Here is a 16,615-nt window from a genome sequence, read left to right on the forward strand (position 1 = left end):
AGTCCTTTAGTCCGGTTCTCTTTCACTGCCTGTCATCACGAACGTGTTTTCAGAAGGCCTCCACATCGACAGATCTTACCGATCAATAATCAGTCACGACGCAAAAGCAAGGAAGCAAAGCAAAGGTGACGATCGGACTTGACCTGACATTTAGCAGGACACGTTCACGGGATGCTTCGGTTGTGATGACAAGCGAAGCATTCATCCGATTATTTTACACAGCTAGCTGAAGCGTATGAAAGCTTGTATGTGCACCCGTCATCATGACTGTAAATGTCAATCTAGTGTAACTCCCTCAACTCCCCTGTAGCTCAGCACTTTACTGAGCTCGCTGTCTAAGACCCAGTAGCCCCCCCCCCCCCCCCCCCCCCAGTGGTCTCAGAGCTTTTAACCTCCAGCAGTCTTACAATCCAACAGAATCCGTCTGAAGCTCCAGCCGTCAATTTTTGACAACTTCACCGATGCATCGATTCCACCTCCCAAAACAGAGGTTCTTTGTGCTAATAGAACGCTGTAATTGGCCCAAATGCTGCAGTTAAGGAGAAGAAACGCACACAAGGAGGAAAAAGAGACAAAACCTGACAGCTTCTGCAGGATCTCTTTAAAACGGGGAAAACACCATCTGCACCAAATGAATTGCACAAGAGAAGCAATCATTATCATCAAGAGTGCACAATTGCAATCATTCAGTCACGTACGCACACACACCGTTTCACAGTGTCTATTCAGACTCCTCAAACTCACACAAACATATTCATTTGTATGTCAATCATAACCCATTCACTTCCCTTATTTCAGCCTTTTCTCTTGGCGATGGAGCGTCATCCCCTCCTCACTCACACACACACACACACACACACACACACACACACACACACACACACACACACACACACACACACACACACACACAGCCTTTTATTTCCCTGCCAAGTATTTGCACAATGTTTCTAAATCAAACACATGCACACGTGATGCGTCCATCAGCATATTTCACAGACATTTTGTCAAAGCCAGACTGCATTTTCTTATGTAAATTGTTCCGTCTTTTCAGTCTAAATCACAAACTTCGAAAAAAGAGGAAAGCATCCGAATGAGCAGAAGATTCATCCTGTTCATGTATTTAAATTCTGGAGACACGTAAAGCAACTTTTTATTTCACAGGAAGCAGAAAATCTAAATTCTGCATCAACAAACATCAGCACCGATGTAACACGTTGGATATGTATTATGTTTCCCTGACGTGTCCGAGGAGCAGCCACGAACGGGAGCGGTGCGCTAACGTCATGTTTCAGGACTTTTGTGGGTATCAGCTGCTGCTCATTGCCAGTCACACAAGCTTCACATTGCTCATTTTGTTCTGGGGATATGCAGGAATAATTCTCTGAGTCAGGGCGCTGTCACTTCTAACTTCCAACCAACTGACAGATGACTGACGAGCTCTGCTCTTCCCTGTTTCTCAGATGAATTTGCTACGTGTCCTTGAGTTTTGATTCGTGTTATGAACCCGGACGGGCGTAGAAGCTGTTTGGAATGACTGAAATCAGTTTAAGATGATAAGTAATGCTCAACTTCAGTAAATGTTCATAAAAGTCAGAGTTAAGACGTTACAAGTTGTCAGAATACGGAACTACGGAACTGAATTGGCTCGACTCAGCCACTTCCTAGTCAATGTTTTCTGACATGAAAACATATCAGACAAAGAGTAGCCCATAGACCTGCTAAACCTGTAGAAAAGAGAACAAGGGCCAAGTTAAGAAGTATTGTGAAGGCCATACGTTACACTGTCTTTAATGGACTCAGAAGCTCATTCAGTCAACGACTAAGGATGCCTCGGTGTCTTTTGTTTCAGCAGCGGTCACATTTGTAATGAACACTTTTAGATGTGTCCCCACTGGGAATTAATAAAGCTTTCTAACTGACTAAACTGAGATAAGCCTGCTTTTGAGAAGCTGCTTCACTGCCATATGGAGCCACAATAACTTTAAATTGTCCAAAGAATCTGCAACATCCAGGTCCGTTTATCCTGTTTCCACTTAATATTTCCTGTTTTATTTTTGGTAGACTCCCCCTGGTCTCTTGTTTCACATCCTTCACTTGTTTACTTCCTGCCTGTGTGATACCCACTCCTCCCTGGTTAGTTCCAGTGACATGTGTTCAGTCTTTGTGCTCTCCTGGTTTGTTGCCAGTTCGTCTTCATAGTTAACGTTCCTGCTTTTTGTTCCCATTTACTTCTAAATTAGACCTTCCTTCTGTATAATGAGTCTCATCCTACAGCCTTGTGTTTCAGATACCTTTTTCTGTTTTTGGACTGAACCATTGTGTACCAAACCCTGTTTACCAGGAAAGACCTTCTATTCCATCTTCCCTGTGTTAGAGTCGAACTACTGAGTTCATTGTCTGTTGGCACCAGTGTGAAAGAAACAAACAAAAGCCACAGACAAATGTGATTTTCCAACAGAATGAGGACTTCCTGTTTCCTAGACACGGAATATCTGAGCTCATTTCAGCAAACTGAAACTCATCTGCACTCCTGAGATGGTCTCCTGAACGTAATGCCACGACCCCGTTTCCCTGCATGGGACGGTTAATGATGTGTGACCAATGTTACAGGCAGCGAAGGACAATGAGCGTCCACTGACCTTCCTGACACTAAATACACCAGAGAGGGTTCAGAATAGAAAAGGGCCCCAGAGCCACTTTCATCACGAGGCGACACACTCTCAGTGTGAAGTCTGCCTTGTGATGAAAGTCATTTAAACCTGGGACGTCCAGTGTGTGTGGTAAAATAAAATACCCGTCGTCTTACAATGGTAAGGACTTTACAAAGGGCAACCAATGCAGCGCTGCAAAGCCGGCTAAAGTAACAATTAATATTGAATAGCTCAACATTAACTTCACTCTAGAATCAGTTTTGATGCAAAAAAACTGCCCTCATTTTATGCATTTAACTCGTACTGTAAAACTTGCCCTTCGCGTCCCTTGACAACTAAATACACATAAGGATTCATTTTGAGTAAAACTAACACAGCAACTGTCAAACAACAGGCCTTTTCTCACAGCAGACATTTATAAAAGCACATGTTACTATTATTCAAGTGTTTCCGGTGCGAGTGACAGTGAGCCAGCATGTGCCACAAAAGGAACCTGAAATCAAAGCAGCCAAATCAAATCAAAGTACAAATCAAAATGTCTTCAGGGGAAAAGCTCTGTTGATGGCTCAGCCCAGGGCTAATGTGGCTAAATGACTAAATGACCGGCGTCATGATTGACATCTCTTTCGGTGGAGTCGCGCTGCTCAATTTCCGAACCAACTGAGTCAGAACTGTCAGCTTTCAGTGTGAACTCTGCATGTGTGCTCATCGTTGACGCTTTACCCAACTGGAAGCAGAAGAGATGCTCCCACTGGAAGAGTTCTTACGAGTTACATCACTGAAACTCATGAGGCTCGTGGTAATGGCTCTTTGAGCCAAACGCCGACTCTTGGCCACGCCCCTCGCCGTCTGATACCGACGCACAACACGTCCTTTAGTGTCTGAATGAGATGCACCGAGCTCTCAAGTAGATCCAGCATAAACCCAGACGCTCAGAGATTCTGCTCCAGGATGTGATGACTTAGTGTGAAGACCAACGCAGCATGAGAGTAAAACAAACCAGCAGCGGTGTTTGTGTCCCACATTTCAGAGGCTACATTACGTTTTTGTTGAGAAAAAATGCAGTTGTTTGAAGATGTTTTTGCGTCAATATGCAATAGATATTAGAGAGGGAATAATGTGTGTAGGACTGAGAATGGCATTAACCCCTCTGATGACATAGTAGTCAGCTTAAGCTGTTTGTGACAGATTGACTTCTGTAAGTTACGTCTCTAACCAGCGCGTGACAACATGTGCAACAGTAGAGTACTTCTTAGAAATTCTAAAACCTTCATCCAATCACAGTTAAGAGAGCATGACTCATATAAACACAGTGTTCTTTACATACTGACAGACTGACTGGAATGTTCTGAGGGCCCCTGAGGAGATTCAAGCCGGGTGACGGCAGCAGTTAAACAGCAGTTTGGGTTGTTTGGTCCCCATCACAGACCAGCCTGGTGATTGTTGTCACACAGTAAACACTTGAACTTGTGTAAAGCCATTATTTCTAACTTTTTGCTGAATGATTGGTGAACATGATTACGGCGGTAGCCGTCTGTAACTGTGCTGTTAGACGGTAAACATAACTCAGCTTTAAACCTCTCATGTCTGCAGGGGCCTCTCGTCTGTTATTTACAACTTCTGATTAATGAGAACACCTCAGATGTCTTTTCCTGTCATTCCTCTCGGGGAAGAGTTCAAGAGGTTATCACAAACTGTGTAAAGAGTGACGTGTGCATCACTTTAAAATCAGTTTGCAACAGCATAAAAGGCCAAGTTTGATGTCTGATGTCACGTATTGCATTAGTTCCTGTTGGTTCTTCAATGATCACCTGTATACAGGAGAATATGCGACACAGATATGGTGCTGCTGGAATGAGTCCTAGAACACAGAAATGAGTCAGCATTTTTGAATTACTCGTTTCCTCGTCTCAAAGTCAATGTGTTGATTTTGATGTTTTGTTCCACGATATAAAATACGTCAGTAAATTCTCCTCTGGTGAGTTTAGAAGCTTTTAAGTGTCTAAATGAGACGATTCAGCGTCCTCACTAGAACACTAGTCCTCCTTTAGCTTAGTGGTGGAGACGTGAAGTCATGTGACCGTGCTGGAGTTCCTTTATAGTCCAACGTTAGCTTTTTACTTCTGCTGATTGTATTCAGTTCATTTGTGAAGATTATCTTAACGAACAAAACACATAAGCATCATCAGCGTTTGTTTGCCACAGAGATTACTTTCTGAAATAATCCCAAAATCCCATCGCTTCTTGTCGTGGGAATTAGTGCGATGCTAACTTCCTGTTGGCCCACAAAAATACGTCGTCTGGGGAGAGAACTACGTCCCACTGCACTTCATGCCTTTCATTCATCACTCTCTCTAACATATCAGGAGCTCATCACTCATGAACTGCTGTATTTGTTTGTAAAATTCAACTAAGACGTCCCACTTATCTCGTTAGCGTAAAACATCTACAGATCTTATGAACAGACTGACACGCTGTCAAGACTTCATGTCAAAACAACTCCTTTAGATATCTAGCATCAAATCAATACAAATTGTATGATGCCTATGGACAATATCTCCCCCACCTCCTCCATCCCTTACTGTCTCACTCAACCTACAAAACACGTCCGTAGATTGTATGGTAGGCGGAGATGAGCTGAAACGGTGTAATTAGTCTGCTGGAGCCTGGATTTAAATGTGCTCAATGACCTGATTCCTTTCCTCATTTATTCCCGCTGCTCTCCACAGTTGACTACAAATGAATGAAATAGTTTTGGGAATTTGAGTGACGGCAAACTTTTAAAAAGTTGTGTTTTCTGTTCAAAGCACTATAATGCAGCAGCATCCAGAGTAAAACAGTGTGCGGTGTGTGGATCTCTCTCCTGTTGGATCCGGGTATATTTTTGGGACTTTGGGAGGTTTTGGAGTCTGCTGCCTCGGGATGGATGTCCGCTAAAGCTCTTAAGATCGGGGATGAGTGCAATACTGCGTGAGTATATTAGCTAAAGGGATTCCCGTACTGGATTCAGATAGCTCAGAAAAGTAAGTAAGTGTACTTCAAAGAGTCAGAGACACGGTTAAAATAGGGAAAGAGAGACAGAAATGGAAAGTCAAGCAGACATAAAAGGTACAAATAGAGAGAAGTGGAGGTGCAACTGGGTCAAAATATCACCGTGGTTTGGCTGACACATTAATCCATCACTCTGTGGCATCACATTTCCGTTCAAGCAAGAAGCATCTGGGTCAAACTACAAGGAAAACACTCCTTTACTCTGCTGACGCTGGTGAGGACGACAAACATGCAGATGAGCTTCCCTGAGATTATGTCTCAGAGCAAATTACAGAGCAGGCGAGAAAGCAGACAAACCTTAACGATGCCCTGATCAAAGCCAGCAGGAAATACAGACTTTTACAGCACATTCAAATGTAAGTACTTCTAAATTGATTTAGCATTTTGAAATGCTGCGTCAAAGCTCGATGAGTCAAAAGAGCGCAGGACTAGAAGGACATCACCGCAGTCAGGAAGACAAAACCCCCGACGTCTGTAGCTTTGTGTGATGAAACTGCACATTTCAGAGCGGCTCTATATTGAGACCAGCCCAAGACACACCTGTGTATTAATCATTCTGTTTAGTCAGCAGATGTCTTTAAAAAAACAAACATAAAATCAACTAAATTTAGGCCAATTTGAATCTTGACGTCTGAACTGTTTTTGACTATTTTGTCACCAGATGGTTAAAATCCATGGCTTTTTAGCATAATATTGGTCTTCTAAAGGAATTCCCTCACTTTCCTCTGAGTCATTAACTGTACGTCTGTGTTTCAGGAATACCTCAAAACCACAGCATTTAAAACTTATGGTGAGACAATAATGTTTTTGAATCAGTTGGGTGAACTGAGCCTTTAACACTAAAGCCCGTTGGTTTGTCTCCAAACGTCTGTTAGCTGGTGTTATAACCACATGAAAGTTTCCTCCTCATCTCTTCTCCACCATGAGGCAGAATCGTGATTTATAGTTACAATTATTTTTATCCAAACACTGACTTTGTTTGTGTCTGATTCCCTCCAGCGGCCCCTCCTCGCCTGCTGCCTTTGTTCAAGTGTCAAATTTACTGTGTTAATGGGACAAATTAACATTCACACACACACACACACACACACACACACACACACACACGCCAGAATGAGTCAGTTTCCTGCAAAGACCCACTGACTCCACACACACCACATATTCGTATAACTATATTTGTGAGGATCATTGAAATTGAAATTGTGAAATGTTTTACAACATTGGAGGGAATGATCGTTTATACATCAGTTGTAAAAACATATAAAGGTGATGACAGAGTGATTTCTGCAGGGTTCTGTACCAAACAAGGATGTTTTCTTTAGTCTGTAGAATATGATGCGTCGGCCAGGACAACAGCAGCACAACTATATGTCATTTTAAATGTTTGCGTTCAACACGTGATCGTCTCCCGCAATTTGAAAATTGGTGTAGCTGTTGCAATATCGAGAACATTTAAATTAGTTGTGCTTCCTAGTTTAAATAATGAATACAATGATGTGTGATGTATCTCCTCACTTCTGTTCACTATCATGAAGCATTTTTTCTGCTTTGAAATCTTATCAGAGATGCTAAAAATATCCAGGCATGATATCACAAAGTCAACATCTGGCCAGTTCCAAACAGGAAGAACAAAAGATACACTCAACAGTAAAATGGGTCAGCCAAATGTGAGACGTCTTGATGCTGGTTCTTCCCTTTTGTTTTGTCTTCTCAGACAAGTTGGAGATTGTTTGAGATGCTTCAACACGAAAGCGCCTCGGCTGAATAAACTGATGACCACGTGACAGAGATGCACATTAATGCAGATACAGTTTGAAGATACAGTACAACTTCTTATTGTAAATACACTCCAGAGCTCCACAGAACTCTCAGTCTATTGTCAGTCAGAAGGGTCTCGTGATTGATGACGTGTGTCAGACTTTGAGCTACGCGGACCTGTTATTATTTTTCACGCTGGAATAAAAACGGTGGAGTTTGCTATTTAAGTAAAACTTTTTATCTGAGTGCATGAAAAGGTCAACCGGCCTCACAAGAATTTTCACTTCTGAAATCAGATCTTTGCTGGTTTTAGACTGGAATAAATGCACAGATTATTGATCATCCATCTTTTTTAATTCTGTCTTTTACATCTCCCATCATGCAAAAACCAGGAACAATCTGTAACTCTGCACACAAACAGCGATGTGTAAAGTTTAACTGAACTGCTTGTCAAAGACACATACGTGCATTTCCATTAAATCACTTAAACTTAGCTCAGAGCCCCTGACATAGTATAATGAAGGAGAACATCTGTGAAGGACAGGTAGGAGGGTAGATTGGGTGGGTCAAACAAACACAGGACCACCACCCAGGAGACCACTGTTCTTGTCCCGTATTGAATCATTTAACCGTGGACCAGACATAAGATCTTTTCCTAAGCCCGTTTTGTTGTGTAAGTAAACCTAATAACTCAGTAAACCTACAGTATGTCTGACGTTTATTTTAGCAAGACACTGTATGAATGTAAGAAGAAGAAACCTTTTCTGTCAACTAAGTTATTCTAAAATGAGCCAATGTACCGATAACGGGCGGAAACTGACAGAGGACCTGGTTTTAAATAAACGATGGCGCCCGTCTACAGTTTCATCACAGTTCATGTAATCAAAGAGCAGGTGTTCTTTTACTGTCTTGAGGAAACACTACACCTGCTTCCCAGTTATTTTTCCTCACTATAAACAATATCAGATGTGGAAGGACTTGACTTGATGACACGGCTTTAGGAAAAGTAGCTTTGAGCTGACAAATAGACCAAATAGACCAGCTAAATGCTCGTGTTGTTTGGACAGCTTACATGTAGCAGCGATAAGTTACATTCTTATCTTTCCCGGAAAAGCTCGAACAATCTGCACATCTGCCCCTGGTGGATTTTAATGTATTTAAAATACACGCAGCTTCATGCAGCTTCTTTAAAGCATACTTTTAAAGCCCCATCTAATGCACAGACTGTAGAGAAAGAGTTCAGCTAAAGGTGTGGAGGATATTCCTTTACAAATTTAGCTTTGCATATCCTGTGTGTGTCCTCCTGGTCTAATCCGTTCCACACAGCAGCTGTAATCAGCAGTGAGGAGACGTGTCGTCTAAAACCACAACACAGGAACCCAAAGCACCCAGCAGTGTTCCCCCGTTTAACATCTACGCCATTCAATTAAAGAAAAGGCCCGTTTGTGTCTCATACATTGGTCTTAGCTTTACCTACAAAAATAAAAGCCCTATGACCGGGTTGCACCAACAACGATTTATTCTTTATTAGAAACAAATCTCCATTTACTAAGTCAAACTTTAAACTCAAATGAAATAAAGTTTAATCAATTTAATGCCTGATTACCCAAATTAAAATCAATAAATACCCTGAACATAACAAGTTGTTTCCTGTGAAGACTAAGACGGTTATTTCTAAAAGACTGTATTCACATTATCAGTGGAAGTCATCACGTTGCTGCATTCACACTAACAATAAGGAATACGTTTTCAAAAGATATCATACGAACCGTTGTGTGAAGATACGCTGGTGTGTGCAGGGAATTGTGTACAGTATTTTGTGTGTGTGTGTGTGTTTAAAAAAAAGGTGGAAAGTGGAAATCAGTGTGTGTGTGTGTGTGTGTGTGTGTGTGTGTGTGTGTGTGTGTGAATAAGATCATAAACACTCTCTGCAGCGGTCTTTGGCATGTGTGTATCAAAGAGAACAGCTCTGTGTGAAAACACTGTGCAGACTTTAGCTCAGAGCCACTTGTCAGCACAAATTAGTTAATTGTTCTGCATTTGAACAAGCTCCATGGAACATGACAGATTTGTTTGGATGGAGAAGCTGGCAATGAAACAATCTTCTGACCCTTCTTTTAAGTCTCATTTCCTCTTTTTTTCATCTGTGTTTTAAAACAACACGACTCAAGTTCAAATCTCCTCTGCATCCAGATCAGAAGGGACATTTTGGGAATATATAATGACTGAAGAAGTTCCCCTTTCTTCGTGTTTCCTGCTCTTGTCCTGTACTACTGTATTACTGTACTACTGTATTACTGTACTACTGTATTACTGTATTACTGTACTGCAGAAGGAGCATGCAGCTTTCTCCGTGTGATAAATGGCATTAGTGTTGTGCGTCGTGATGGAAAGTAAGATTAAAGTGTTATGCACAACCCTCACGTTGTATTCAGAAAGCCAGTGAGAAGTGGTGACCTGTGCAGAACACTGGGTACCGAGTATAGAAATTAAAATGTATTTTTCAAAAGGGCAATGTGTTCTAGAAATTGAACATTTTAACATTTTTTTCAGATTTGGAAAGCAGAGTCTCTGTCAGCAAACTGCCCAATTAAGTCGATGAGGCTTCTCTTCACAGTGTCTTGAGGGTTTCCTTCGACTTTATGGACATTTATTTGATTTAATTTAACCTAATGCTGTTACAGGTTGCATATGATCCATTGTTAATAAAAGTGCAACTTTGACACAATCTAGTTCAAAACTATTTTAAAAGTCTTAAAACGCTTTCATTCATGCCCCCAGTTTAACCCCCCCTCCCCCAAAATAAAATGGACACGACCGTACCCTCGATGCTAGCCACCCCCAGGTGTGTATGTGTGGAGGAGATGCCATGAGTTGTGTGAAAGAACAGGCAGACTGAGAGTCTTGCGGGACGTTTGCTGTTTTCCGAAAGCAGAGGATCAAAGAGCAGGGGGAGGCTTTGGAGGCTGAACTGGCGCGCCTGGAAGTGCTATCAGTGACAGATGGGATGAATCACCTCGTCAGGCATGAATGGAAACGGGTTGGAAACACTGTATAATGACACACACACACACACACACACACACACACACACACACACACACACACACACACACACACACACACACACACACACACACACACACACACACAATCCACCTCCTGTCCATCTGGGAGGAAAAGAGATTCAGAGGCTTGACAGACGTCAGTTTTTGGGGGATTTTGACAGCATCGTTCGTGTCTTTGATTCAGAAATGATTCTGCTGAAGTTGAATGAGGGCCAAAGCATCGTTTATTTTCAGATGTGTGTGTGTGTGTGTGCACGCTCAGCCTCATGCATCAGCAAATGCTTATTTATTTTTTTGTTTGAATGGAGGATTTTCTTATTGAGATTACGTAAGCAGTTGCTGAATGAATTATTCAGTCGCAAAAAGCCGTGTGTACTGTGTCGGCTGCCAAGTCTGCACTCTGCTACGCAGCCACCAAACGGCATGAGTAGGGCTTGAATGGAGGGATAGAAAAGAAAGAATAGACTCCGATTGTGCTGCCACCGCTGCAGCGAAGAACCAATGTGTCAGCATTATGCACAGGTGGCCTGACGTGATGGGTGATGAATGGATCCCTGATGGAGGGGGGACAGAGAGCAAACGCTGCCACACCCTGCATGTGTACATTGTAAGAAAATAGGCAGTATCATCACCTGGAGGGCGATGTTTACGCCACTTATCTCTTGCTACGTCCATGAATGGATTGCATAGAGGGAAAAAAAAGAATAAACAGCCGAGTGAACTGAACGAGTGAGCAAACAAAAGAACGAGTGAGCAAACAATCCACAATCGTACTGTAACAACGCGAGCGGAGGCAGAGGCGACCCGCTCCTTCAATCGCTCTGTTTGGCTTCACGCTGGCTGAAACTTCCCTGTTGAAAGCAATCATCCAGAAAACAGGACCTGTCACAGGACACCTGAGGCGGAGAGGAGACGGAAGGTAAACCGCAGAGCGAGAGGGAAAGCTGATTCGAGGAGGGGAAAGGAGAAGCTGGCTGCTATCTGATCGCCATGAGTCTGACTGACTGCATCGTATTGACTAATGGCTCCAGCACGCGGGCCTGTTCCGGGATGGCCGCGCTCGATGGTTGCATAGCAGTCCCTGACATGAGCTATTACGTTGCAGGATGTGTTGTGCCATGTGAAATATAAGTGTTGGTAAAAGATAGCTACAGTGTGACACTCCATGGATATTAGTACGGGCATTCTTCTTTCACGCAAGGTTGGCTGGTGAAGCTGCAGGGTCTTCTTCAAGGGCAGCTGATGCTCGCTATAATAAGATTCGCTGCTGAAACGTGCAATGTCTCCTGTCATCCCAGCAGTGAGTGGAGGACCCGGGGCACTTCTCATTTCCTCCATTTTGCACCTCGATCCTCCAGCTTGTGACCCGGAACTTGATCTCATTGCTGCATCTTGAAGGATGACCCAATTCCTAAAATGCATCTCACGCACCTCACCTCCGGTTCTGCCTTAAAACCTGCATTCTCTCTAGTGTCCACCAGGGGGCGACTCCTCTGGTCGTATAGAAGTCTATGAGAAAATGACTCTACTTCTCTCTTGATTTATTACCTCAGTAAACATTGTAAACATGAGTTTATGGTCTCAATCTCTAGTTTCAAGTCTTCTTAAATACAGCATGATGTTCATTTAGTAAATGATGGTCCATTTAGAGTCAAACAGACCATAAAGCAGGGGATGCTTTAGGGGCGGGGCTACACGGTGATTGACAGGTCGCTGCCTCTATCAGAGCCGTATACGGTGTCTCTACGTCACTCGGTGACATCACGATTACTACGTCCACTTCTTATATACAGAAAGATCACTCTTACATAAAGCATGTGCAGCAGACACCACTGGGCACTTTTGGTTCAGGTCAACAGTGTGCTGTGATGGAAGGACAGAGGTTCTGCTCCACCTGCATTAAGCCACGCTGACATTACTGTAAATATGTCATGTTGATCCTTGATTGTAAGGATGGAGCACTGCAAACACAACAGCACATGCTGTAATTGTGTGATGTAAAAGTACCAATCATTTAGTATTTGCTTTGCATCACACTCTGTAAATATGGAAGATCTACGGTACTGAAAACAGTCAGACTGGTCTCATCCTACATTCGTAGCTATACCTACAAAAAATAATGCGCCGTAATTCGTAGATTTATCATGAAATTTTGTCGTACGTTTTCCAAGTAATCTTAAACAAGGAAGTATAAAGTACACTAATGCACGCACAGGGCGGGCGGGAGGGGGGGTGAATGGATCCAATAAACAGCGATCGTCCGCCAGGGGACCGCTGTTTGTTCCACGTGTGAAACCAGAGGTCGATGTTGATGTTTTTGTCACGTAACTCGTATACTTTGGTTATTTAAAACTCAAACGACGATCTTTTCCTAAACCTAACTAAGTGGTTTTGCTGAAACTGAGTTTCCTGTGAAGACACTGTGCATGCAACAAGCGGGAATCAACACGCGCTTCAAACATGTCCATTCAGAGACTTGGTTGACTCAAGCTGCTTTAAAAATGTAAACAGCATGTGTTTAAAATCCTAGATATAATGTGTGCTATGATCTAAAGCTGCCACCAAACTAATTCTGTCTGATTAACATATTTTAAATCTCGTGAAGGAAAGTGATGATAGATCTGGCAGCAGAACCGATGTTAGAAGATGTAACTGGGGAATCATCCGTGCCAGAGGACAAACCCGGCACACGCAGTGAACTGCACAGGCCGGATGTATGTTGAAGGAGCGATAAGACGGCGACGAGATGCCGTACTGCTGCTCATGCAGAGTTTCCACTAATTAAAATGAGTGGGTTGAAGATTGAGAATTATGCTAATGTTGATCTCCCTCCCAACAGCAATGGATGCCTGCTAATTTATTTGATTTGATTCCACAGAAAGTTTTTTTCTTTCCTTTTTCTTGATGTCATTATTCCTCGATTTCATCACACCGACTGCTTGTTTCAACAAACTGTCTGTTATTCTGATTAAATATGTGAGAGTGTGTCACTCCATTTGACGACACATATGTAACATATGTGACAGTAGTATGTATGTATGTATGTACGTAGGGCGCTGCGTGGGCCGGTGTGACACTGACTCATAACTCACTCTGCTCCTGCGGGTCAGAGCCGTTTCTCTAGAGGCAGCTTGAGGCTCCGTATTACTGCCATCAACCGGATCCGGTCCAAACTGGGCTGTGTGGTGAAACTCTATCGTCTCATAAAGAAGCTTGTCTTACTACTCTTGTTCAAACCCGTAGCTTCCACATTAATCCCCTTTTCCAATGACAACAACATCATTTGGCCATTCTATCACAGCAGCACATTCAAAATGAACTTTTGTTCTTTTTCATTAAGTCTAATGGGCTGATAGGCCTCTGGGGGAAGATACGTTATTTTAATTTGTTTTAATGTTTTGTGGTAGTAGAAGAAATGCCATTCTTACCCACGTCATGAATATATTTCTATGTTCATCACAGTACTCTTCCACTATGATCAATTAAACGTAAACATAAAAATAAACCATTTCTTTACGCACGGTATGCATTTTGTGCAGAAATGAGTTTCTGTTGCCATTTATTTTGCCAGCAGCAGCTGACGGTTGGTCAGCAACTTTACTTATTCTGCCTCCGTTACGCCCGCTGCCTGGCCATTAGAGTCTCTGAGTTAATGTCTAGACATGATCATTATGGGACATGTCTTATGGAACATTCATTCGTCTGTGATTTCTCATAAAATGTCGAGGTCAGCAATGGACACTAGAGATCACATTACCTCACATTAAGTACGTCATGTTGATTCCAGCCAAACACTGATACATGTGCGGGATGTCTTTGTGTTTTGATGTGACTGAGCGGTGACACATAGAGGTGTGACCTTTCTGACGCAATTTGTGTCAAATTCAAGGGCCTAAATACTGTCAGCAACAATATTGCCATATTTCATTCTTGAAGTACTGTCCATGTGCTTTTATTGTGTCTCTTTCACTCTATGCATCTTATTCTCTTTTGTTGTCACTTTCATCGTCTGCGAGTCAAAGCAACCAGTCAGAAAAAAAACGTAGTCCGCCTGCGCCTTCACAGTGACGATTGAAGAAAGATCTAAATCTCTCTCTGAGCCTCCGGCTAAATAGAAGTTCGCCAGGCAGAGGAAGCTATAAAAGTGCCTCTTTACATCTCAAAGCAGCGTAAGCAGACCACCTGCAGTTTCAGCAGGATCCCTGTTTCAATCAAGCCAACCAGCCCGAGGGCCAGAGGCAGAGAGCCGTGCAGTAGAAACCCTCAACCGACTATTGTTTCCTCAGCTGAGCCACACATCTGAAGATGAGCTTGCCCTTGAAGAAGGAATGAGGGCAGTCAATCTGCAGACCTCTGAGACCGGTTCATTAAACAACGCAGCAGAAAGATGTGGGCACCAACACTTTATGAAGACGGAGCAAGTGACCGCTATTGTGTGTACAACATACATTGGCAATAAACGGTTAAATTGTATAATAACGATCACAAATACAGGACTTTCACCCAGGAGACCTCTGTTAAACCTAAACACTGTCAAGCCTGTGAAGTGACGGTACATACGAAAGCCGCTCAGGGCTGTTGGTATTCGTTAAGCTAGTTGCGTTAATTGTTGCGTTATCATTTTAACACAAACCAGTTTTGTTGTCTCAACCTAACCAATCGTTGCACAACATTAACCACACGGAATTGTGTGTTCTGGCTTTGGTTTAGAAATGTCCACATTCAACGCATACCATGCTCTGCCTCACACAAACTAAAGACTTTGGGAATCCACGATCGCAGATTAACAAGAAGAAAAGTGTTGAGATCAGATGATGACATTCAGAGCCAGCAGCTTTAGGTGAGTGTTACGTTTTAACTACAAGTGGAAATCTGAACAAAGTACATGTTAACCACTTGGCTGCTCGGGTGCAAAGATGCCATTGAAGGTCACATGCAATAGAACAGTCTATAAAGCAGGAATACTAAATGTTGTAGGTTTGCATTTGATTGTTAAGTTATCTTTTTGTTTTGATGCGTTGTGCATCAAACCACGTCACCTCGGTCATGAAGTGCTCCATCACAAATACAGCGATTATCTATAACTGTTGATGAGGTCTCACCTCTCACTGACAAGCTCCTCCATCACCGGCATCTGGCCTGCAGCGCTGACATTCATGTAACCATACATGCAGAGAGTCCCTGCAGACACAAGATCACAGTTAGCAAACTCACATAATCATGTATATTATCATAAGATGAACTTTTAATTAACACAAAACAATTCATGCTGTCAGCGGACTCAGTAGATTACATTAACATAAACGTATCAAACCAAGTCAGAATTATGCAAATGCTGCAATTTTCTTTGACATTTTTACTTCTACTGGCAAATGACCGACACCGCGTGTGCTACAATGTGCAATAATCTTGCATTTAGCAAAAAACTATGAATTTGCTGCCTCTCAAAGCTGCCTCTCCATATTACATCCAATGCTTAGAATAATCTCAAAGACAAACGCAGCTATTCGTGGCCCCGTCTTTCTTGTGAACGGTGGAATATTTCCCGAGAGATCTCCTGGTGGAGGCGAGTAAGCAAATCCATGAAATAATAAACAAACAGCTTTCAATTCAGCAGGTGGAGGTCGACTTATCCTCCATGTTATTTGCTGCTGCGCCTCACTGTGAAGACGCAGCGTTCATGGTCACGTTTCACATCCTCTTATTGTTTCATATAACTGTTGTTATTTCACTATGTTGATCTTTTATATCTCAAACTTGACGATCGGAACCATTTTGGGAGAAGCGCCCGAGTTCTGGAGAATGTAGATCTGATATTTCACAGAAGTGGTGACTCTCACCTGGGTTGCAGCAATATTTAATAATTCAAATTTTGTTAATTAAACACCAATGCACACAAAATAAAGACATCTTCGGGAGCCAGTAAGATGGAACAATACATCATGGGAACTGTGAACAACTTGGGTTTTTTAAAAAATACATTATTATTCATACTTCATCATTTTTGCACTGAAACAGTGACAGAACCAGGCCTGACTGTTGAGTGAGTGTAAACGGTGAAGGTCGGCCTGACGGGGAGGTCGG

The 16,615-nt window shown here is 42.6% G+C and overlaps 1 protein-coding gene across 1 annotated transcript in view; it reads right to left on the reverse strand.

Moving 5' to 3' along the window:
- htr4 (5-hydroxytryptamine receptor 4) overlaps positions 1 to 15,701 on the reverse strand; it is an 85,859-nt gene extending 70,158 nt beyond the window's left edge. Inside the window, exon 1 of the mRNA XM_076105276.1 lies at positions 15,634 to 15,701. Coding sequence (XP_075961391.1) covers positions 15,634 to 15,701 — 68 coding nt within the window. The remainder of the gene's footprint in view (positions 1 to 15,633) is intronic.
- Between the last annotated feature and the right edge of the window lie 914 nt (positions 15,702 to 16,615).

The sequence above is a fragment of the Anarhichas minor genome, unplaced genomic scaffold (genome assembly GCF_050575085.1).
Source record: "Anarhichas minor isolate MPS153535 unplaced genomic scaffold, ASM5057508v1 ptg000031l, whole genome shotgun sequence".
NCBI classification, from domain to species: Eukaryota; Metazoa; Chordata; class Actinopteri; order Perciformes; family Anarhichadidae; genus Anarhichas; species Anarhichas minor.